This window comes from Fistularia commersonii, chromosome 33, assembly GCF_037954325.1.
Source record: "Fistularia commersonii isolate RoL2024-O1a breed Wild chromosome 33, RoL_Fcom_v1.0, whole genome shotgun sequence".
Classification (NCBI taxonomy): Eukaryota; Metazoa; Chordata; class Actinopteri; order Syngnathiformes; family Fistulariidae; genus Fistularia; species Fistularia commersonii.
The window spans coordinates 7,082,173-7,107,375 of record NC_141316.1 but is presented as its reverse complement, the minus strand read 5'-3'; the positions used below and the strand labels follow the sequence as shown (position 1 = coordinate 7,107,375).

The 25,203-nt window shown below is 44.8% G+C and overlaps 2 protein-coding genes across 2 annotated transcripts; one reads left to right on the top strand and one right to left on the bottom strand.

Annotated features, from left to right (window-relative positions):
* Positions 1-204: 204 nt before the first annotated feature.
* On the top strand, positions 205-3,641 carry noxo1b (NADPH oxidase organizer 1b). The gene is made up of 8 exons (XM_086140781.1): positions 205-557; positions 648-728; positions 816-888; positions 997-1,180; positions 1,249-1,439; positions 1,534-1,638; positions 1,728-1,845; positions 2,352-3,641. Exons 1-8 carry the CDS (start codon positions 282-284, stop codon positions 2,980-2,982), a joined length of 1,659 nt encoding a protein of 552 aa, XP_085996907.1. The 5' UTR covers positions 205-281; the 3' UTR covers positions 2,983-3,641.
* A 6,409-nt stretch (positions 3,642-10,050) lies between these two features.
* Positions 10,051-25,021, bottom strand: tex2l (testis expressed 2, like). Its single transcript, XM_086141028.1, has 12 exons — positions 24,951-25,021; positions 20,015-21,429; positions 17,746-17,946; positions 17,230-17,518; positions 15,311-15,573; positions 14,477-14,626; positions 14,299-14,398; positions 13,593-13,725; positions 12,640-12,777; positions 12,119-12,328; positions 11,277-11,397; positions 10,051-11,193 (listed from the first exon to the last, which is right to left on the bottom strand). The coding sequence occupies exons 2-12, from the start codon at positions 21,389-21,391 to the stop codon at positions 11,038-11,040; spliced, it is 3,138 nt and encodes a 1,045-aa protein (XP_085997154.1). The 5' UTR covers positions 21,392-21,429; positions 24,951-25,021; the 3' UTR covers positions 10,051-11,037.
* Positions 25,022-25,203: the final 182 nt, after the last annotated feature.

Here is a 25,203-nt window from a genome sequence, read left to right as displayed (position 1 = left end):
CATATCAGAAGGACAAAAGGGGCAAAAGGGCAAACTGGGGACTTTACAGGACAGAATGTTACTTTAAATAGAATGGATGTTATTTTCTTGCCAGGTTTTGGTTAATAATGGACACGCACAGCAGGAAGAGGTGTTTATTTTGCCTGCACTCTGTTTACATCTATCGCACAGGTGTGTGTGTGTGTGTGTGTGTGTGTGTGTGTGTGTGTGTGTGTGTGTGTGTGTGTGTGTGTTAGAATTATTCTGCAATCAAATGCGAGGAGAATGGCCCATTGTGATGCATGACTGTAACTCACCTGTGCGCATTTATCATCTCCGCCACATGTTCGCACCTCGTCGGCAGGTGCTTTCCCGCGGCTCCGCCCCTCCAGCCTCCCGAACGCCCTCTATTTAAGCCGGTCGAGGAGCGACACAGCGGGAGTTCACCGCCAGAGAGCATCCGGTGTCCAAGTACCCGCCCGACTCAGAGCGCAACCATGGTCCGGCAGCAGGAGCAGCGCGTCGTCATATGTGCCCGTGTCATCGGCGCCGTCCGGCGGGACGCGCCGAAGCTGAAAGTGAGTGCACCCCTGAGCAGAAGGTGCGCGGTGTCAAAGCGCTCCCATCCGCTAATGTGCGTTTCATTTCTCCACCTTCCCGTCCCGCAGATGTTCATGATCTCCGCCTCCTGGTCCGACCAGACTGAAGCGATCATCTATCGGTCTTTTGACAACTTCAAGAAATTTCACGTAGGTTCCACCGTCAAGGATTATTCCTTAAGATTATTACAAGATGCGTGTTTAAATAAAAATCTGTTCATCTTATCCATCCCGCAGAGGCAGCTGAAGAAGAGGTTCCCTCATCTCAACCCGTTTCGGAGAAGCGACAGGATGATCCCCAAATTTAACGGTGAGACTTCTTGAAGTTCTCCATCTGATTATTTTCTGCGACGTTAAATAACTTGCGAATACAACACAAGTGATGCTCCGTTAACCTGCGGTACATTCGCGTCTCCAGGCAAGGCGCGGAGGAGCAGCATCCAGCAGAGGGGATCCAATCGGCTGTTCCGCCGCATGAAGTTCCTGGAGACCTACTGCGACAAGCTCTTCCAGTGCGACCACAACGTGACCCAGAGTTCAGAGGTCACGCAGTTCTTCACGCCGAAAGACCACGACCTGCAGCCGGATTTCACTAAGAACAGGTAGGGCCCGGTGAACGCGAGGGAATTCCGAAGCGGTGTACGGCATGCCAAACATTTCTGTCTCGCAGCGTCGTGATCCTCCCGTCTGAGGAGGTGCAGGACGGGCCGGCCGGAGGAGGCGGAGCGGGCAACGTCACTCACCCGTTCATCACTCAGTCGTACCGCTGCGTAGCTGCCTACGAGACCAAGGACACCAAGAACCGTCCGTTTAAAGTGGCCCTGGATGAGAAGCTGGACGTCCTGATCAAGGATCCCGCAGGTGGGTGGTCCGCCGCGGCCTGCAGAGGAGAAGATGTCACTTAGTCAAACAACAGGGGCGTCAACTTCACGCTGTTTCTGGTCGTTCCTTCCAGGCTGGTGGCTGGTGGAAAACGAGGAGAAGCATCTTGCCTGGTTTCCGGCTCCCTACTTGGAGCTGTGGGAAGCGGAGGAGCAGGAGGAGGAGGAGGTGGCAGGAGGTGAGATGATTTACCTGTGGATGAATTATGATTGATAGTCACGTGGCGACTGTGCCCTGAGAGCCCGCTCTCTTTGTCGTGGCCCTCAGGTGCCTTGTACTGCGCCGTGAGGACTTACTCCACCACCAAGACCGACGAGGTGTCCGTCCCCATCGGCTCCGTGGTGGAGGTGCTCAGGAAGTCTGACGACGGCTGGTGGGTCATCAGGTAACGCCCTTATTTTGAGAACAGTCACAACAGCCTGATAAATATCATCATTACGACGTTTAATGTATTCATTTATGAGCCAATTCACCTTTCGCAATCATTTTCAAAATAAATACTATTTAAATGCATGTTTGAACTACCTGCTAATTGAGGACTGAAAAGTTAAAACCGTCAACGAGAGCTTTTAAATGCATGCCAATATATGTTAAAATATACAGTGCTCAAAAAAATAAAGGGAACACTAAAATAACACATCCTAGATCTGAATGAATGAAATATTCTTTTGAAATACTTCGTTCTTTTCGAAGTTGAATATGCTGACAACAAAATCACACAAAAATAATCAATGGAAATTAAATGTATTAACCCATAGAGGTCTGGATTTGCAGTCACACTCAAAATTGGAGTGGAAACACAAACGACAGGCCGATCCAAGGTTTTTGAGTGTTTTGAGCGGTACGCTTATTAGGTTGATATAAACGGTTGAAATGTCATCTTGTCTTCAGATTCAACGGCAAAGCAGGTTACATCCCCTCCATGTACCTGCAGCTGTACAACAACCCTCGAGCGGGTCTTTACAGCCTGCAGAAACAGCTGCACAGCTCCACCCTGAATCTGGCCACCCGGCGGGAGTCTCAGCTTTCCGCTGCCGCCATCATCCCCGAACGCCGCTCCGAGCTCCGGGCGGAGAGCCGCGCACCCGGGACCCTTCAGAAATCCAGGTCCCTGGATGTCCTCTCTGAGACCTGGACCCGGAGCGCCCTGCCTGCTCACAGCGCGTCCGCTGATGTGGACGCCCGCGGCCGCAGCATGAGCAGAGCCAGCACCGGTTCCAGCTCCAACAGCTTCTCCTCAGACAGCGAGTCCTCCTTCAGCCTCAAAGATGAGATCCAGGGGAAGACGTCCCCCGGCCGGTCCGCACCCTCTCCAGGCAGCAGCGGGCAAAGCAGCCCCCTTCCCAGCGCCTCCGCCTCCGGTTCTTTTCAAATCAGCGAGACCGGTTCCGCCGCTCCCAGGGTTCCGCCCCGACCCAAGACGGAGGAAATCCTCACGCGTTGCACCACCATGACCCGCAAGGCCGCCCTGGCCACCAAAACCCGCCTCCACGTGCAGACGGAGTCCATCTACGGCCGCTAGAGAACCAACGCTCTCCTTTCCTAAATACTTGACTGAGAAAGATTCTCACTGATGCTCTGTCACGAAAGCCTTCGATTTCTTAAAACAGTAACCTCTTTAATCCCATACAGCTTTTACTCATGCACTATCACTCCCAAATATCCGATTGCTGTTCTCAACATCTGAATCAATCTTTCGTCTCCACCATGCGGGACAGTCATCTATGTATATGTTTACTTATTAACTTTTGTCGGGTATAACTGATCCAGCCACTCGAGCGTCGGCCCCAAAGTCCAGATAAATGAAGGAGGAGGGAATAGGTCAGGACCTGCGTGTGACGTAAAAATAAAAAAACAAAACCTTTGCCCAGAATTTAGGAAAAGAAGCCGAGAGAAGAGCAAGAATTTTTATGATCATCTGAGAAATGCAGAGTAAATGGAAAGAAGTATGTGTGGAATGCAACCTACGTTTAGAATAGTTGACGCATCCGAGGTATAACGTAGCTTCAGTGAAGCATTAGTTGGAGGAAAAATGTAAATGACACGTTTGCTATGACAGGAAAATACTGGAATGTCCCGAATGTGCCACCGATATGAGTTTGAGATAAATGGATCGCAACCCTGTAGTATTTTGAATTTGTATGTTGTTGCTCCTTGCACATAATAAAGTACAAAAAACTATCTGGGCCTCCGTGACTTTATTGCTGGGACGCTGCTTCACATTTTGTATTGTCACTAAATAAATGTGAATTCAATGTTCTATCATGAAAGAGATCGCTTCCAAATGATTTATATCAGCAATAATTAAACAGTTGTACACCGATCTCATCTTCATTTTTTTTACAAATAATTTTAATCCTTTTAGTCATAATGAAATATGAAGATGGAAGATGGTACCTGCATTTGCAGAAAGGTTTCATTTAAGAAGAATTATTTGCTAGTTTTCATATCTTGCAGATTGAAAGCAAGTTACTGATGATAAATAAGTTCTTGCTTCCTGGTTCTGGGAGGTTATAGGTTTTTACTGATTTATTTTTAGTCTCAAGGTAATATTTCTGTGAGTTGAGATAACAGCTTACGTACAACAGCTTATGTGATTTACTGTCAGTGGTAGTTGGACATGTTAGACTGGGAGGCGGTAGAATTGCGATTTCCCAATTGTGGGGACAGTTAACGGCGCATTCTATCCTATTCTATTCAAAATCAAGCAACCTCAAAGCATTATAACATGCACAAAAACTGAATATCAGCAAAAGGTTGCGATAAAGTAATCAGAATATTGTGGCAGGATTCAGTATAAAATCATTTTCACGCCATCTGATGGCTAAAAGATAGAACAACCCAAGACATGGGGTCATGGGGGGGCAATATTGGGGTTTGTAGGTCGTCTTAGAGAGTGTGGCTCGGACCTGCTCCACGTGGAAAGAATCATCTGAAAGACAAGTGGGCTGAAAAACAGCCAAAAAATGCAGTTGTGTTATTTGTTCTTGTGCAACAAGGGAAACTATCCGGGACGCACCGTCACACGTAACATGTGGATGGGTGTTACAGAGGCAGCACATCGCTAGCAGAAATGTACTTGACACAGATATACAATCTGGAGACCGGGGTTTTCCGGAGGGCTCCATCGGCGATAAGGACCCATTGAGCGCCCGAATGTTAAAAATGTGTTCTTGTTTGAATACTTATCTCACAATGTAAATAAATCGAACCGCAAAATTTCCTGAGGGATTTCACCATAACCCAAACATTGGCATCATAGTCCGTGTATTGAAGTGGCTACGTTATGAAAGATGCTTACAATTCAATTCAAATTCAAAAAGTCAAATGTGATCGCTCTGTGACTGATTTACGTTTTATGACAGGGCATGTGTTGCTTTTTTTGGCAGGGATTTTAGCAACACTGTTTATGATAGGAGGGGCACTTACCATCATGGAGACAGTATTTGTTGGATTGACATACAAGGAAACAATGTTGTGTGCGTGACGGCTGGGGCAATGTTAAAAAAAAAAACCCTCCCAGTCAAAAGACCTATTGTATGACTATTATGCAAGGCTTTTAAAGCATCATATTTGAAATATAGTGTTATTTAGCCGGGTCAATATGGACATGATGTCCAGCAGTAACAGTTAGGCCCAGAAATATTTGGAAAGTGACACAAGTTTAGTTATTTTAGCTGTTTGCGAAAACTTATTCGAGATACAATTATATAATCAACATGGGCTTAAAATGCAGACTCTCGGCTGTCGTTTGAGAGTATTCACATCCAAATTGGAGCGAGGTTTCAGGAATTAAAGCTCGTAATACATAGCTGCCTCTTTTTCAAGGGACCAAAAGTAATTTTACAATTGACTCAGAAGGCCGCAATAAAAACTAATGCTGCATGGGCTCTTCCCTGGGTAAGCTGCCACCAAATAAGCAATTAAAAGGTCTGGAGTTGAAGAAAAAAAAGAAGAAATCTATCAGAGATAGATGATCGCAGAATCCTTTCCATGGTGAAGAAAAAGATAAAGATGAGAGTAAATACAAAGGATTCACCACAAGGTGCAAACCATTAATCAGCCTCAAAAATAGAAAGGCTAGCATTGACTTTGCCAAAAAACATCTGAAGAAGCCAGCCCAGTTCTGGAACAGCATTCTTGATGGGAAAAAGAAAGTTTGGAGAAGAATTGGAACAGCTCGTGATCCAAAGCACACCACATCTTCTGTAAAACATGGTGGAGGCAGTGTGATGGCAGAGCATGCATGGCTTTTAATGCCGCTGGTTTACTTGTGTTTATTGATGATGTGACAAAAGACAGAAGCAGTCGGATGAGTTGAAGTGGATAGGGATACACTTTCTGCTCAGATTCAGCCAAATGCAGCAAAGTTGATTGGACGGCGCTTCACAGCACAGATGGACAATGATCCAAAACATACTGCAAAAAAAAAAAACAGTGTTTGGTTCCTCATGGATTTCACACTTCAGGCAGTCATTGCCTGCAAAAGATTCTGAACAACATTTTGAAAAGTAACATTTTACTTATGGTTATGTTTATTTGTCCAATTACTTTTGAGGTCCTGAAATGAGAAGCGTTTGTATAAAATAGCTACAATTCCCACATGTATAATCATATATTTTTGTTCAACCCCTTGAATTGAACCTAAAGTCTGCACTTCAATGTCATTGTTTCATTTCAAATCCGATGTGGTGGCATGGGGAGCCCAAATCATGAAGAATGTGTCAGAGTCCAAATATTTCTGGGCCGAACTGTATATCAGGACACAGACAATATAAGTTTATGAAGTAAAATCTAAGAGTTGTTAGTTCAGCGGGTAGTAACATCAGCAGTTAAGTCAAACTTCCCTCCTTCTCATGCTTCTATTGAGAGAGAGAGAATTTTTTTTTCCCAGGAATTCATGTTTCGGGGCTTATTTGAAAAAGATTGTTTTCTTTTTGAACAAAAAGCACGAGTGCGTCGCAACATTTGACCACAGGAGCTCCGTGAGTTAATCATTTACTCGAATGCTGTGACCCCCCTCCCCCGAGAACATTTATCAAAACCGTTTAATAATTACTGAAGTGTAATTGAGGGTTGTACCCACTTATCTTACTCAAAGAAGGGAGGTCACGGAGGCAGCTGTGTTTAAAAACCGCAGCAAACCCAAGAAACCCTTTAAACAAGTGGGTTTTGCAATTCCATCAAATATTTGTTCTATTGCATTATTTGTATGTTGCGGGTCTTTTGTGATTGGATGATTTCATTTTGACGGGCAAAGGGATAAACAGTGGGTGTTTACACACCTTTACTCTGAAGGAATTTACACGCACGGGGTCAACAGTACTAATAACACTACTTATAATAATGCGATATATCATCGGTTATTAGAACGTAACAAAATCAAGGGTTTTTTGTAGTCGGGACCGCAGATTTGGGCGGAGATAAACCGCATAACAACCATTCGTTTGTTCTGGAGGGAGATTTCTTTGTTCCGACTTGCAGATGGAGTTGATTGATGCTCTGAATGCTGTTTCCTGTCTTGACTAATTGCAGATTTATCAGTTTATGTAAATGGCGGTGGCAGTTTTACTGCACCACCAGGCGACACGACCCCCGGCACCAGTGGCCCCTCGAAGTATCGAGTAAGAAGTGGGTTTTTTTTTTGCCTTAAACTGGCTTATTAATTTCAAACGGCAGATATAAAAGAAGAATAAAACTCATCAAATCAGATTTTAGGTACTGGTGACCGACTCTTTGCCGACTGGTATTTTCAATGCGAGAGATAAACCATACCGTCACCACGACGTGTTATATTTTTCCCATATTTGAGTGGGACCCTCTGGTAAAAATGTGCAAACAGACGCAATGACATACGGGATGAAGAATTTTGCATTTGTTTCTGGTCAAACACAATTAAACCGCTATTTACCTTCGACTGACTCCTAGTAAAATATTAGGCTGCGGGCCCTGAACCTGGTCTCACGTGTGACGGACGAATATACCAAAGGTTTCACAAATATTTCAGTAAGTTAGATAGTTATGATCTGATGGAGTAATGTTGCATGGTGTTTTACAATCACTGACATTAACGTTTATTCTTTTCCTCTGAGTTGCTCCCTTCAGCCAATCACCTACCTCCATCTAACCCTCTCCTTTGCATCCTCTTCTCTCTAACCAACCAACTTCCCATCGTCTTTCCCTCTAGTCCAACCTCAGCATCAATCTACCCAGATCTTCCCTCTCCTTGCTCAGTGCACATGTAAACCATTTCTCTGCAAAACATATAACGTGTCCTCCCTAAGAAACTGGTTCAATTCTTCGAAAAATACAAAACGCTGGTATTGGATGAAAGTTAATTTTTAGCTGAGGCTTCATTTCCTTCTGATTTTCACAAGGGACAAACAAAGCGGAGGTTGTGGGTTGTGAATTGCAAGACTTAGTATTCATTTATTAACTGCATTCAGGGTCACCTGGAGCCAAACATTCACTCCCTCACTCACACATCATCTAGAGAAGTAAGACCATTCACGCTTTAACATGTCAGTTGTGGGTCTCTGACGAACCTCGTGCATGTTTTTTGGATCGTGGGAGGACAGCAAAAGCAAAAGAGACCTTTTTGCTGTGGCATGGAAGCGCTTACCGCCGTGTAACAGTGCCGCTCTATCGACCCATCTTCTCCACAAAATGTTAAAAACGTTTGATAAAATTTGATACATTTACACTAGACTTGCCCGTCTTGATTCGGGATTTGGCTTTACTTCGTAAGGTGTGTGTTACGCGATCAAAACTAAAATTAAAAAAGGAATGAAAAGCCATATCTATGGCGGGTATTTTCTTTAATTGCTCGGTACTGTCACAAAATCTGTGTGAGTCACTGTTTGCCGGGCAGGAATCACTGGAGCGCTGGGTTGAGAAAGACTACTTATGAATTGCAAAAGTCCTTCACCCGGTAACCTCAGACGTCTTTGTGGTGAAAGGGAAATATCTCAGGTCTAGTTCATATTTAGAAAAGGAAGAAGAAAGACTTGAATATGATCCTTCTTCCTTGTTCCCTTAAATGAACACGTACTGCAAATAAGCCCCGCGATGGGATTGTTACACTCCCAGCAACAGCCAGTTTCTGTTACATCTATGCTGCCACCCTTTATTTCTACAGTGTTTTAATAATCTAAAATAATGACTAATAGAAAAATAATGCAGAAACTCTTTTTATAATGACCAACAGAAGCAATTCATTGATGTTGCTTGATGGATGAAATTAATAATGACTGAATGACTTACTTAATGACTAAAAATTAATACTGAGGGTTCATCCCGAGATAATATGGTTGAGGATATTTGGTGACAGCCGCAGCCACAGTTGCCCCATGATGACACTGTGAGCCCTTTGTTTGCGTTGTTTGTATACGAAACCATACTGCTAAGTTTATATCTATAAGGCTATAAAACAGCAGACTCTGACATGGAGAGCATCCTTATGTAATCTAAGCTCACATCCTCTATATGAAGGTTGGAACGTTCATCTACGGAAAACTGAGGGCGCTGCCTTTCCCCTCAAAAGGTAGTGTCATTGCACAGCATTCAGTCATGTTTTTGTTCCTCGCGCTGCTAATTCTCAGCAGCCGTTGAAGAAAATCTAGATATGCAAATCTGGAAAACACTGCACACTGTGATCACTGATGTTTTTAGGCGACACGGTGGCGCCTTCCGCCTCAAAGCAAGAAGGTCCCTGGTTGGATTCCAAAGGGAGGAGGGCTCCCCGTGTCCGCATGGGTTTCCTCCCTCAGTCCCAAAACATGCAAAAGGTTCATTACAGACCCTAAAAGAATCGTGAATAGTTGTATGTCTATATGTTGCCCTGTGATGGACTGGCGACCGTCTCAGGGTTAAACCCGCCTCTCACCCAGTGACAGCTGGGACAGGCGCCGGTCTCCCTGCAGCCCAGATTGCAAGATGAGCAAAATAGAAAATGAATGAATGAATAATGTCAACCTCCAGCCCCCCCTTACCCTCTGAACGCCCGAAGTTATGCTCTCAGAATTTCCATTGAGCGTAATGGCGCCGGACTCAATTTCCAGACAATGGTGTCCAACTTCCTGTAAGATATGGAGTACTTTAAAATACATGTAGAATGCCGCTGTGATAAAGGGAAAAGAGCCTACAATAGGCAGACAGTGTAGCGTGAAATGCGGCACATCCTCCACCCAGATGGTAAAAAGCGATATAGACTACACTGCGTCAGAGCGTCTAACAACACGTCCTCTATTCCATCCCTCTTACGGTAACAAGGCTTGTCAGGAAATATAACACCGCAGACGAAAGTTAGGCTGCCCGCATGAAGACAAGTGGCCCTGCTGGCCTGAAAATGTTCTGCCTGTATGAGGATATGTGTAAACGTTGGGCTGAAGAGATGACAGGGCGGTAAAGGTCAGGTGAAGGAAATACATTGTGTCTTTGTCTTACTTGGAAAAGCTGATATCAGTCGTTTCATTTTTGTGCTTGGTTGAATGACAACGTTTATGATGAGACAAGAGGGTGTCCTTTCTGTGAGCGACTGCATCACAACCTTTAAAAACCACTTTGGAAATTCTGGAAAATAAAACATATCTTTTGTTGGTTTTTCTTTTTATTTCCATTTCCCATTTCTTTTTCTCAATTTGACAATCTGCATCATATCAAAATTCACAACGAGCTGTAAACGTTCAAGCAGCAAATAAATAGGTTAAATCTTGTAGGGATCTTTCGCATGTAAACATTTGCAAAAAGGTATCACTTAAAAGTATTTGTTTAGTGTTTAACAAATACCCACCGGCATAATGTCTGAGACCCATGCTCTTCCCGCTGTACCCGGGATGTGTCAAAAAATACAAAAGTTATGTGCACACATGAATAACGGTACTATCATTATTCCCCAATAAATGATCTTGCAAATGATAAACATGGAATTTAAAAAAAAAAGTTTGATTTTGCAAATTCTTGCCAGCATGTAGTGGACCTATGAAAATTCATTCATGATCTAGTCCGACATGAAACCATTGACTGCTCCTTTTGCATGTCACAGAGACACGCAACCATACAGACTGTATTGCCACATCGGGGCAATATTAATATTCAATTGAAATGGACATTGATTTTAAACAGATTGATATCAAATTCATGCCAAATCATAATATTAATTAAAAAAAATAAAAAAAACTTGCTTATTTTTGGCAAATAATGCTGAAGAGAAATGATTGTGGTTTTTAAAATTGACATGATTTCTGGAAATCATCTGGGTGTTCTTGCATCCATGTGTCATCCAACCACACGGGGAAACGCTGTTCCATTATACCAGATGTCTTGTCACTCGTTGAGTGACTGCTTTCAGACGGTAACAAAAGAAACAGTTGCTATCATGAACACCTACAGCGCAGAGTCCTGGCTCTGACAAGAACCTCAGGTTCTGCCTGAGAGCAGCTGAAGGCCACGTAGGCGTCGTCCTCTTTCACGAGTCCCCGCTGCAGATCAGGGTTTTCTCCCTCTGTAACAGACAGCGTTCTACGGCTGCAGCAGAGACGTAAACCGGGAACGTGCTGGGTGACGTGATCGAGAGGCACTAGTCAGACCCTGTCCTGAAAACCTCTCCCGGGATCTTCTCTATGGACTCCGTGGAGGAGCTTCGGGAGAGAGGCTTGGATGCTTGAGCGGCGTCCACCGCGGAGCTCATCAGGGGAATGTAGATGTCATCCATGTTTGGAAGAACAAACACTTTCTGGAGATGTAACCAAACATGTAACATTACTAATGGAAAGATGAGGGCTGGCATGTTGCGGAAAGAGTTTATGACTCCAATACCTGGAACTCATCCTGCAGTTTTTTTTCAATCCATTCAGTGACATGACACAGAGTCACCTCCCTCTCGCCCAGTTTGGGGCGAACATGAAGGTCCAGCTTGGGCGGCACGCAGAAACTGTACCTGTGGATTACAGCATGATTATAGGCTTTGGGTCAACACTACTACCAAACTACACAACAAGCAGAGTGTGTGTGTGTGTGTGCGCTGGATGTCAATCAAAATTGTTTTGGTTATATTCACTGTAAGATTAACTCCCCCAGCTCTCTATTGGCACAGAGAAGGTGAGAAAAATCCAAGAACAAGCATGCTGCTGCCTGCCTACACGCACGCACGCACGCACGCACGCACGCACGCACGCACGCACGCACGCACGCACGCACGCACGCAGCAGTTGATGAACTGATTTTTGGTGTTGCAAAGGCATTCTTGGTGTGGTGTAGTTTATATCTCATATCTAGATTATAGATATAGATTATAGACATAAATTATATCTAGATTTCTACGCCAACCAAATGTGGAAACGTGTCGGAAGGCGGTTATCTACCGAGGAACCGCTCAACCCACGAGGTTATCTTAAGAAATGAAAGTCAAGATGAACAGAGGGTTAAATGATCGACATACTAGCTGTCAGTTCTAATTTTGATGTATTAATATTAAGTTAGTATAATAATATAATTTTGCATTAGTTTATCACCTTACATGTGTCTTTATTAAATGCAATATTTGTCCTATAAGCATATTTAGGAGAGGGTGTTGCAAATTTGCATCTGCTCCAAACATTAAGACTCTTGACAGAGATTCCAAGCTTAAAACGGGTTTATGTGACGATGCTGGTTGTTACCATATCCTGTCCGTAGGGGGCGGTGGAATGTTAACAACCAGAGAGCCCGACAGCTCTTGAACTTCCACACTGAGAAGGAGAGGAGTGTTTGACATTTCTTCGAACTTCTTCCTGATGAACTCGTTCTCCGTGGCCTTCTGGAAATACTTGGATTTGGTGATTCTGTCCACAAATCTCAAAATCTTCTTCCCAGTCTTTCCGCCTCCTGTCCTGCAAGAGAAGATTAGAGGGGAGGCGGGCATTAGCGTGTGGCTGCGTTCGCGGGGAGATTTTGCCTTTGGATGTGACAGACAGTTTAAGAGTAGGGACGAGCGTCTCCAAGTATGTAAACCACGACGGAAATATCAACACAGCTCCAAGCACAGTTTGGGGAAAAAAAATGAATTAACAAGAAAGAAGGTAGAAAAGAGTCACACCTAGGGTGTAACTTAGAGGAGCTCACACCTTTCCCACATCCGATCCATTTTATTTATATGTATTCAGAGAAATGTTTTTTTCAGCGTCATAACATAAGCTGTTACCCCTCTGTGGCTGACGTGGATCCCTTTTCCCCGACTGGCCCCTGAGGCTCGGAGAGCAGCAGCTCTTCCTCATCGGACGAACCGGCGCTGGACGACTCCTCATCGCTGTCGGCCAGCACGCTGAGGACGGGCCTGCACCTGGGAGGACGGGGAAATCAAGAGCGAGAACGGACTCTGAGCGACTCGGATCGGGAGCCTTATTGATTCCTGCGGGAACTCGGGTTGTGATTTAGCAAGTCTGCAAGCCTGCACGGCCCGATAATTCATTCATTCATTATTTATGACACTCATCGTGCACTCTGGGTCACGTGGGTGCTCAAAACCAGATCAAACACGTTTATTAAAACGTGTAATTGTGGATTACAAAACAGCTGCCAACAGGAAACAGATGGACATCTGACACACACTTCTCTTTCTGCGGTCTCCTCTTTCTGCTGACTGTAAGCAGCAAACACACGCTTCATATAGATCATAGATTCATGCTTCATATAGATCTATTATCATATTACCAGGTGGTTAGCCTTGTTTTTCAGGTGAATCAGCAATCCATCATTTATTTATTTTTCCATCTCATTTTTTAGAGCGGTGCACGGATATTCAAATCAAGAGATGCTCTGCCCAGACTTGAATCCATGCCGGTGTGGGTGTACGTGTGTGTGTGTGTGTGTGAGTGTGTGTGCGTGTGCGTGTCACAGACGGGCCGCTCTGCACTTATCATAATGCTCAGCTCCCCTCTGTGAATCACTGCCAGAGGGATCAAGCGAAACAATGGAATGCGTAGGTGCGTGTTTGTGTGCAAACGTCTTTTTTCTTTTTCTTGTATAATAGTAAAAAAGATAATGTTATTGTGAGCACCCGTTGCATCAGATGCAAGGTGGCTACTTTTTAGGACAGCATTGGAGAAGACTAAGAGCAATCCTGCAAGCTGGCAAATCACGTCAATTAAAACTCACCGCGTGTTGCTGATGTCATTTATCCAGTCTGTGTCCTGGCCGCCATCTTTCCCCAATTTGGACAGGTTGAATTTGGTTTCTAAGGTCATCTGCAGGGTGCCGGTGTAGGCCAGCTGCAGTTCCATCCACAGGCCTGCGGGAGAAGACACGGCGAGGTCAGCGGCGGACTACCGAAATGAAGACCGGGCTAACACCCCCGGCCTAATCTGGACTCAACACCGCTCAGCGGGCAGACTAAACAGCTTTCACGCTGATTATCTTGGCTCGAAATTTAAGGGATAGTAAATCTCACTTTTGGTCTGACACATCTGGTCTGACCAGGAAAAAAAAAAAAAAAAAAAGTTGAGCTGGAGATGAGATGTTTAAATTGCATATAGTTGTGTAACAGAACGCGCAATGAGGTCACAAACACACACACACAACCTTAAATTCCCCTTATCATTAGGAGTGCCAACTGCCAGATTGCCTGATTTTAAAACTCACACATAAGCCAACATGCTGTTAAAGTTGAAGGTTCCCCGGCTCTGTGAGATTACAACAGGATAACAATGTCTGATCCGATCCTCCGCATCGCTGTAATCACATGAGTGACAGGTCATTTTCTCACTCATCTACACTGTTGTGTGTGTGTGTTTGTAGGTGTGTGTGTGTGTATGTCAGGATCTGTATACATATTTTATTCATGTATCCCACAGCTTGTGCTCACCTCTATGGTTAACCTCCGGTCTGGAGGTAGATGTGATACAAGGCATGGAGCAGCCCATATCCAACTCAGTCACCGTCAGCTCATTCATAAAATAAGGCAGCTGTGAACACAACATCGGTTGGTAAGGAGGCGCAGCCCATTCACTGTGAATCACATCTTGCATTAGAAGTGTCCGCACTCTGATTTTGCTGAGCTTCTTCTGGATCTTATGGGACACGGCATCGGCCCAGTGCTTCTCCCGGAGGAAGTCCCAGAAGATTCGACCGATTAGAGCGTTGACCCAGGCTGTCTGTCTTCTCTCCGCGTACGCCGTCACACCACACGTGCACTGTGGAGTAGACACACCGGTCGGGCCTGAGCAAGAACAGCAAATCTGCAAGTTTTCCCTACCTTAATATTGAATTTTTTTTCTTACTAACGAGGGGATGACAAGTCACTGTGGCATTTTATATGGATGAGACGGCAAAAAGCTGAAAGCTGAGTACGTGAAAGATTTGATTTTGTACTTTAGCACAGAAATATATTTTATTTGATAGTTGAGAGGAAAATTCAAGGAATAAAGCAACTGAGCTGAGTTGAGGCGTGAAATGGGAAAACTTCAGATATCCTAATCATTCATTTCTTAACGTGGGCATTGAACTGCAGAATAATGACTGGAGCACTTCGAAGCAGTGAAAAACGCCAGCTATCGATTCACTTTGACTTTGCCTGCCGAACCGAATCTTTGAGATTCAGTCTCAGGTTTGAAGGAGTTCTGTTGAAGATTCTGCTGTGGAAGAGACGCCTATTTTTCAGACCATGTCAAATGTTTCTCCACGGAGAATTGTGAGTATTTAGTCTACATGCTATTTCAGCCTTTTTCAACTATTGTTTCTGGCGCAGAGACTGTAAAATCTCTAACCCTAACCCTTACATGAGCTTGCTTTATGTTCTTTGTCACTTGCATGCAGCTCAGGTCTAAAGTCTTGTAGCTTTTTCCGGTTGGCCTTACTTCAGTGGGAGACTGACTTACGTTTCCTTTGGTGCTGGGGCTCATTTCGTCGGCACTGCTGGCTCCAGGACTGAACTGCATGTGCAACTCCTCTGCTGCGAGGAGCCGAGATATGTATCCGGGGTAGTCGAGCATCGAAGGGCCCCTGTTCAGATTTAGGGGAGCGGCGGCTGCAGAAGGGACCGAAGGCGCGCACGTGGCGTCGTCGTCACTGCTGCTCACTCTGTTGGAGTCGCGGCTGCTCGGGACATTACCGTGAGCAGTCTGCGACAGCATAGGCTCACCTGTGGCAAAATCCGAAACATTTTAGAATGCGATATTTCAGGCCGATTAAGGTGCACGTCAGAAAAAAACATCCATGTCTTAGACGATCCGGAACACAGTGCTCACACTTTGAGAAAAAATGCTGAACTGGACACCAGCAACTTTAGATGTATAATTGATATTATTATGATCATTAATCAAAACAACAGCGATATCAATTATTATTATTATGAAAGAGCACCTTCCATCACAGTGCAAGCACAAAAATATGGAATTAATGTTCATAAAGGGAGTTGTAGGGGAGAAGAATTAAGGAAAAGCGGGTTTAGATTTTAGGGCAAATATGACTAGAGGGACAGATTTTAACAGTTTTGCAGCAGTTGGTTTTTCTCTCTGTTCTGTTGGACCTGGGGGATGTCTACGTATCCTGTGCCACTCTAATTATCTGTGATTTTTAAGTCACTGCCTTACAGTCACAATCAACAACAACGGAAAAAAAAATTCCTGTTAAACCTGCACCCATTTTCTCCCTCCTACAGCAGTGTAAGCATTGGTGCATCTTTAATTTTTCAGGCTTCGTCAAAGAAAGGGTGTTTTGGAGATGCGCTCCCCCTTTCAGCCCATGGAGTGTCAGACTCTCAGGATGCCCGCTGTAATACTATAACCTGTGTGCAGCCATACACTTGGTAAATGATCCCAGAAAAATGGACATCTCACTTCACTCTAAGCCACTGAAAAAGAATATAAATCATGTGCCACCACCTTATAGGCTGTTTCAGGGAGCTACTTGGTTATTTGCATGACGACTAGTTCATCTATGTCATTTCAGCAGGAAGTGAATGTAATTTATTCTCTTTCAGGCTGCAGAAAAATTTATTATTAATACTTATACTATATTTAGAAACAGATTTTTTTAAAAACCTTTATTTTCTGATCCATACTAGCCATATACACTGCTCAAAAAAATAAAGGGAACACCAAAATAACACATTCTAGATCTGAATGAATGAAATATTCCTATTAAATACTTTGTTTTTTACAGAGTTGAATGTGCTGACAGCACAAATTACACAAAAATGATCAATGAAAATCAAATGTATTAACCCACGGAGGTCTGGATTTGGAGTCACACTCACAATGATAGTGGAAACTCACACTACAGGCTGATCCACCATTGATGTAATGCCCTTAAAACAAGTCAAAATGAGTCTGCGTTGCTTCCTAAGTGGACACTTTGATTTCACAGAAGTGTGACTGACTTGGAGTTAAATTACGTTGTTTAAGTGTTCCCTTTATTTTTTTGAGCAGTATGTTTTTTTCAGTAGAGGAGGTTATCAGTAGCTTCGTCATATCTTCAAAGGGGGAATCAGAGTATTTTTTCCAACTACTTGCAAATCAGGCACTGAATCAATTGAGATATTTGTGTTATTAAATAAATCATATCCTCCACTTACAATGTGTCTTCCATAGTCAAGCTAACAGAGGTCCTACTAAACGTCTTCTAGCTCTCAGGGATGCAGACAACTATGAGATCTTTATGTTCTCTGTAAGGGGATTGGCACTGACATGCAAAGAACTGGAGCATATAATCCATAATCCACACTTAAACAGCATTTGTATAGATGCCCTATCTGGATGCCCTCTCTTCACTAATGCATTATTTATGTTTCTCCTACCCGATCCGGATGGACATCTGCCAGGCCCCCTCTCCTTTTCTTTTTCTCTCTCCTTAGAGGCCAGCAGGAAATGGCGGAACCACTCCTCCTTCTCTCTTCCTGTGCGCCCAAAGAGGTAGAGCGTGGTGGTTGGGTCACTGGGGGGCTCAGAAGAACTTGGTCTCAAATTTGCAGTTTCTGTCCCAGACTCCTCCTGTTGACTCTCTGCCCCCTTGGCCAGTTGGATGCAGATGGGATACTTTGGGTTCCAGACTCTCTTTCGGGCCAACACAGATGGGAGCAGGAACACCTTTTGGCACAAAACACCAACATTCCATCACGGACTGATTATCTTTGAATATTTGCAGCACTGGAGAACAGATTTCCATTAATTACTCCAAAAGTAGCACAATACTGCTTGGCAATTCCCTCGCTGCTTATGGGTATATGAACGCATATTCAACATGTGGATTATATACACTATAAAATTCCATCAGCTGATGGCAAAGTCAGATATTTTCTTTCAAGCGATCCTACTTTGCTGTTTGCAAGATGAAAGCACCGCGTCCTGATGAAGGCTGCCTCCGGGATTTTTTCATCGTACGTGGCCCGGCGACTGATGTTCGTGCGCGGGGAGTCCAGACGGAGACGAGAGCCCTCCAGCGTCGTAAACACAGAGTGAGTGAGGGCCGAGTGGTAGGTTTCTGGGTCGTAATCATGGACTTCATTCATCCAGCCCTGGAAAGGCAGAGAAATCAGCAGCAAGCATTGTTAACTTGAGCCTCTGAAACTTGCTGATCAGAATTGGGATGTGATATAGCAATCTGTGAAATGTGGAGGACACGGCGATGGTTGAACTTTCTTAATAAACTAGATTCATTGTGATCAGCAGTGAATAAGAACAAGCCAGTAAGCGCAGGGACACAGTACACAAATCCTCAGTCAAAAATTTTTCCTTTCCTTCTTTGAATAGAAACTACTTCAATAACTGAGTAGGACGAAGATACTTTTATGCAACCTGTGAAAAGGCAAAGATTAATATGTGACACAACCTTAACTCCGTCTAATGTGACAGATGAAAAGTCTTTGGCTTAAACACAAGGTGGGGAAAATCCCCTCATCATCCCCGTGATACATATTCTTTTCATCAACCAGAAAGATTTGGGACAAAGATTAATTCAAACCCTGGACAGCATCTTGTTTATACTACAGCTGGGATTTAACATAGCACACCAGCTCAAACCATTTTACCAGTGGACTGTTCATCACCACTTTTATTTGTAAAGCACTTTAAAAGGGAAGAATCAGAACAAAATCCTGTATGCCACAAAGGACATAAAACCCGCAACAACAAAACACAAAAAAAAAGTATAATAACAGGTGTCCATAAAACAAACAGCACAATAAAACAAGAATGTAAAATATTTGTATAGATTCAGGAGGGCACAGAAAACAACAGTGATCAGTAAAAAAGGCATGTAAAATTGATTCATTCAATAAAATCATGCTGGGTAAAGCCAAAGAACAAAAGAACATTTTAAGACTAGCTTAAAAAATATCTTTATTATAACCTTTTTTTGTTTGTTTGTTTGTTTCTGAATTTTAGTCGACATTTTGTCGAGTGTCGCTTAGCTTGCATTACCTATGCTGTTATCTTCCGCAGCAATGCTAATATTAGCTACTTGCGTGCTAGCATGAAGCTAATATGACAGACCTGCTTGCTAGCTCCAACATGTCTTGCGTCGAAATGCTAATTGCAGGGTGGAGATGCACCTGTGAAACGCAATCTCTTTCCCGCAGAATTACCAAAATAACTTTTTTTTTTAACTTCCACCTGGCAGTATATTTCAATTTCCCTTCTGCCCGCGCAGCCTCCTTACAAGTCATCCTAATCACAGTGTGCGTCGGTGAAATCTGTCCCCCTAAAATGTGATCTGAAAACCGTTTCACTGTGCAAATTAAAGCGATTAAAACGCGTTAATCCCCGTCAATGCGTTATTTTGTCCCGTTAAATAATAGAAATTAACCTGTTGAAGACCCAGCAGTAGTTTGTACATTTGTGTTGACACAATTAGCATTATCATTCACCCCCAAAGCTTCTCAATGCACAATGCATTCCAAACACCGGCATCACACACATCTCTGAAATCTGTGATTATTCTCCATCATCAGTATTATGTTTAAACGTGACGATCTTATATCTTACTTGAATTCTCAAGACCATCGTCTTGCATCTTGATGTATAAAAAGCTTCTTCCCCTCTTTTCTGCGCTGCTAATTACCTCTGTGATTGACAGTTTCTGGGTGGGAGCTGTCCTCTCCTGTTGCCCTGGAGACGCCCCCTAGAAACAGCACCACTCTTCCTCCAACGCTGTTAAACTTATCTACATTCTCGGCCCATTATAGTCTCATCCCATTCGCAGGGGGGAAATACACAGGAGGATTTCGGCTCCTGAACTGACACGGCTGTGCTTTGCACAGGTGAAAGTTAATTAAGAGTTTTGCTGCTGCTGTAAATCCCAGAGGAATGTCTGCTCTCTGAACAACAGACGTCACTTTGTTTCCGAGTATTGTTTTCATGCAAAAGCCAAAAGTCGTTGCGTGTCATGCAACGATAACAGATCTTTAAATTGAGCAAGTGGAGGGGCTGATTCAGATGTGACATTTTACCAGTGGTGGGTCGTCAGGGCCTGCAAGGCCTTCTCTGCTGGCCCAAAAAAAAATATCTGAATCACATAATTATAGTTGTAATTGCAAGGTTAAGTTAAATCATTTCTATTAAGGCCTTTAAATGAAAAGTACTTACTTTTAGGCTGTCAGGCTCAGCGCTGGGGGACCAACCGCCCTGGAAGCCCTCTCCCAGTACATTCTGCACCGGTCTGTGCGACGCAGCTGAACAGAGGGACCTGGAGGAGCCCATCCTAATCAGGAGTAGTCCCAGCAAAAAGCCCAATGCCAACCCCAGAGCCAGGCCGGAGAAGTAAGGATTCAGGGGTGTGATGAAATATCCATAGGACAGCATCGCGACACAGAATAAGCTCATGCACGGCGGAGGCTGAGGCGGTTCAGGGGGGGCTGTCCCAAGTGGGGGAGCCGCGGGGGGCCCCCTCGCCGATTCTTGCCTATCGGTGGCAAACACCTGCATCGTCTCGCCGTCCGTGCATATCTCCAGCTCCTCGTCCCGGTGCTGTTTGCCCCGGTGCAGGGGGCAGGTGCTGTGGTGGCTTCGACCGGGGCGCCTAACTGAAGGCCAGCGAAATATCTCGGCGTCTGTTTTCCTAGCGCTCCGCACGGGAGACTCAGATACCCCCGTGTCCGTGCTGCTTTCCCTCCCCAAAGCCCTGGAGCTGACTTGTTGACCCCCCTGTGTCTTGCACTGATGTTTGGGACTGCCTGCGCTCTCCTCCCTCATGATCTTATTGAACATGCTGCTCAGGGGCTCGTGCACGGCCTCGGAGAGCTTCCTCTTGGTGTCCTCCAGTTCCATCTTAAAGAAGCCACCTTTCAGACCCTCCCCACTGGGGGAGAGCGTGCAAGGAGAGGGGGGCGCAGTGCGAGAATCCCCGTTGCTACGGGCTTTCGGCTGCGTCAGCTGCTTCCACAGGTGGAGGTTGAGGCGGGAGTCCGATTTCGACTGCGACACCTCGGGCTCCGACCGGGAGAGCTCTGTGGAGATGGACTTCACGAGGCTGAGAAAGGGCTTCGGCCTCAGGGTGGAGCCTTCTTTCAGCTCCAGCTCCGTGGACAGGGACTTTACCAGGCTGGCTAGGGGGCGTTGAGTGGGCGAGGACGGGCCCGGGCTGAGGAAGCTGGGGCCCGAGGCGGAGCAGCTCCCCAAAGACCCCGGGGACGAGGGCGAAAGGGGAACGTGGAAAGCTTGGCACTGCAACCCCCGGTTGTCCTCGACGGAGAGCTGCCTCTCCTTGGAAAGAGAAATAGAGGGGTAGTCCTCATCATGGTCCAGGGAGAAGATGAGCTCGCTCTCGTCCAAACTGTTCCACTCTCCCTCCGTGCCAGTCAGCTGGATCACTATCCCACGAGGGAGGTGCCTCTTTGTCCCCGAGGTGGAGCCACCTACCGAGGAGAGGTCAAGATCCGACTTGCGTGCTTCCAACGGAGGTTCGCCACCTTCCCCTGCTTTCTCTCCATCTTCTCCGTCACGCTTTTCTCCACGAGCCGCCATCTCCTTCCTTCACATCACGCGGGCCACCGAAAGAGTCGCTGGAGGAGAATAAACACAGATCATTGTTCGTCACGTCGCAGAGCCTCGGCGAGCAGAACAAATGTAAGCAGACAGGGGACATTTCTGAGAAAAACTGCTTACACGCTGGCAATTAGGCATTAGTGTGTGAATGTCATGTACTTCAGTTTTGAAGTGTGATGGAAATTCACATTGGTCCGCGTGCCCGTAAATTCACGGCTAAGTAACCAAACCTCCCAAAGCCGCTGCTCCACATTCTGAATAAGTTCTAGAGGCGCGCAAAAATAGACGAGACAAGATTTCTACCCCATATGTTGCACGAACGAGGGCAGCTCCTGCTTGAGACGGAGCCTCTTCCGGGGCCGACGCAAGGGTAATATATTCAATTTACGGGTGCAGCGAGCGCATGTGGGGTGAAAAAGAATAAGTGACACAAAGTTATTCAGTTATTCTGCCTTTCAGAATGAACAAGGATGGATTTTTTGTTTTGAATTTACTTATGTAACCCTGAGATATAAAGCAAAGACACCGTCTGCCATTCATTTTCTGTATCAGCAGCTTGCCTCCGCGCCGTCACGCAACTGACCGCCACCTACTCACTTTTCACAACCTTTTCACAACAAGCGAGGAGGTTTTCTTCCTTTTTTTTTTTTTTTTTTTTATTAGCCATCATTATGTTAGAGAAAAGAGCAGTTCTGCATCACTGGCCACAAGCTGGGAAGCAGCACAAAGGCCTGGTGGGGACCCTTTCATTCGCTGCCTTCCTCTCGATGTGAATTAAACCCCACCTCGGTCAGATTTATGTAACTGTATTACAGGACTGTGTGGCACAATTTGAACCAATTCCACAGCAGCTGGTGGATTCTGACTAATCTGCTCGCACCCAAAATGGATGGTGGAGATAAACCTGACAGTCATACGTGCAGGGGACCAGAAGAACGTGTATAAATAAACGGCCATGTGTTTGTTTGGCTGCCGTTCAGACACATAATGTACAAATGGAAAGCGCCGCTTTCGGTATTTGCGGGCCTCGGAGGACAAAATCCTCGCAGATCGGCATCCTCCGGCTGCAGCTGAGCTTTCACGCTCCGTGGTTCTGCTCATTTATGAAGTAAAGGTTTGCTGAAATCACTCCCCGTACGCCGGCCTTGGCATTATCCAAAACATATCAGTCATCGTGTTAACTTTCTGCCACTCAAACGCTATGACTCTTTCATAGTTTAAATGTTTGATAATTAAATCATTAACCCTAAAGATGACCAACGCCCCTGGAAAAAAACGTCTAGAAAAATCCTCCTAATTATTCCTCCCAGAATTTTTTTCTTCCTTCCCCGATTCTGTCCTTTGGGTTTTTGTTCAACTGTGTAGTTGGAGGTACTCAGCTGTGACGGCCCCAGAGGCCGCGGAAGCCTTGGTTTAAACAAGGACAGGCGAAGACACAACAACAGAAATACGGTGAACATATACGAACCTACCATTTACTCTCTGTTTCACTTTTTGTTTGAGGGTTTTTCTCTCTCTCTCTTTGACTCTCTTCCGTCCCTCTCAGGCAGGAAAGCGGTAAAATTGGGATCACATCAACCAATGTAAAAGATGACTTTTCCAATAGTGACGGCCCTTTCACAAAATGAGTATGAAAATAGAAATAGTAATATCCAGTGACGTGCACGCCTGCTGACTTCATCACAATCAGATTTTCGGGAATCGAGAGAAGAATCCCTGGGATCACGAGCGCCCCCTTCCATGAGGCACAAGAGCTTCGTGCCTCGCTTAGTTTTTATACAGCATAAGAAACTAGCCACACTCATACACTTACTGGCAAAAAAAAAGATTGTGCATTGGCAATGTAGTTTAAATAGCAAAAGTGTTTGAACATTTTAATGGGGACGTACAGAAACAGTTTTAGTGCAGGGCATGCGAGCGGTCGGCCGTCATTGCGCAATCTACGTGGAGGCGCAACAGTTCAAGGCCTCACCGCACGCCTCTTCGCAGTATTTGAACAGTAAATGTAAAAATCCAGCGATTTTGAATTTACAAAAAACATGAAAAACTGGTGAAGTTAAATGTAAAATATGTTTAAATCACTGATAAATATAACTATTTAATTTTTGTCTTAATTTGACATTTTTTTTTCTTTTCAAGATTGGCAAGTGAGGCACAGCCTCATCCTGGCCAGCTAACTTTCGATTGACAGCGCAGCACAGTTTCTCCCTACGATTTTTAATAGCAGTGAAATTGTTCTTTCAACGTCAAAATACCACATGATGCTCCTCAGACGTGAACTAGCCAGCAAACGTCAGCGAAAGGTGACACCGGCTCCTGTTTGCGTTTATGTGTTTGTGTGTTTATGCGCCGTCTTCTCTCATCAGAGGCGAATAGTAACAATCTGAGATTAACATTAATTCAGGGTTTAACTGTGAAATCTGACAAATCACACGGTGGGATTATAGGCTAAGGCAACATTTGGCCCGGGTGTGTTTCCAGGCGAGCTCACCGCAGGGGACAAGGCGGCGAGTGTTGATGTCAGAAAAGGTCATGGTCCTTCGTAGTTTCACTTTTTTTTGAGGTCGTACGGATCACGTTAGAAAAATAAAATGCACACAATGGCGGAAAAATATATGAAAGCAGAGGGCCACAAAAAACCCCTCAGCGATTGGAGGAGCTGCCGCGTTCAACATCAAATCATAAAGCGTGGAGAAATCTGTTCAAGCAACTCCTATAGAGTTTTGGAGATTAAAAGCCAAAAGATCCAGCCGCGTTTAACCCTTTAAAATCAAAGTGTAGACTGGACTTGTTGGCCGAAATGTCCTGAATTTATGAATAAATAAATAAAGACAAGAGAACTATAGAAATGACTAACTTTATTCACTGCAAATGAAACGACAAGTACAGAAATACAGCACAAATGTTTGTATAGTTAGCAGTATGGTATAGTCTGAGTAGAGTTTCATGCGTTGTTTTGATTATATAATTAGAATACAATCATTTTATTGTAACATAAATAGATTAGAATGAATGATTCAGTTTGTACTTTTACATGGTTGCGTTTTAGGAGCGGGTTCAGATCAATAAATCAATCAAGACTAAATTAGATCTCAGGCGCGGAGGGATTAGGAGGATGTTAAAATCCTTCCAGCAGGTCTGCACACAGCCAAAATAACAGATATGAGATCCCCCCCCCCCCCAAAAAAAAAAAAAACAACAGGCTGTTATTTTTTAAATATCGCATGATGTCAAAGGGAACCCCAAAACTTAAACTGACATGGGACGAGAGACCCGCGGAACGAGGCTTCACCTCCCGGTCGACGCCGCGGCCCTCCATCACATATGACTCACAACCATCACTCATGCGACGTGCACACACGAGCAGAAGTTGAACACAAACGCGCTGCAGGTGCTGGACGCTTTGTGCTTTGAAAGCAAGAATCTTTAGAGACCCGGATGGAGATTAATCGCATGCGTTGGCGGTGCTGGTGATGTTGTGCAAAAATAAATGAATAAAACAAAAAGACACACATGGTGAAGAGTTGCATTAACTTACCCATGTGTCAGTGCTGCGCACGGAGATGTGACTTCACTTGGCCGACAGTGTTGTCTTCTGGTGATTCCCTCTCCATTTGAGTGCACAAGGACCAGAGAGTGAGGAGGAGTCTGGTCTCTCTCCCCCTCTCTCTCTCTCTGTCACACACACATGCACACACTCACACACACATACCTCTTAACATGACTGCCTGTATCCAGATGTGTCATGCGCTGCCGAGAATCACAGCTCACCAAACTGATTATGAAAAGCA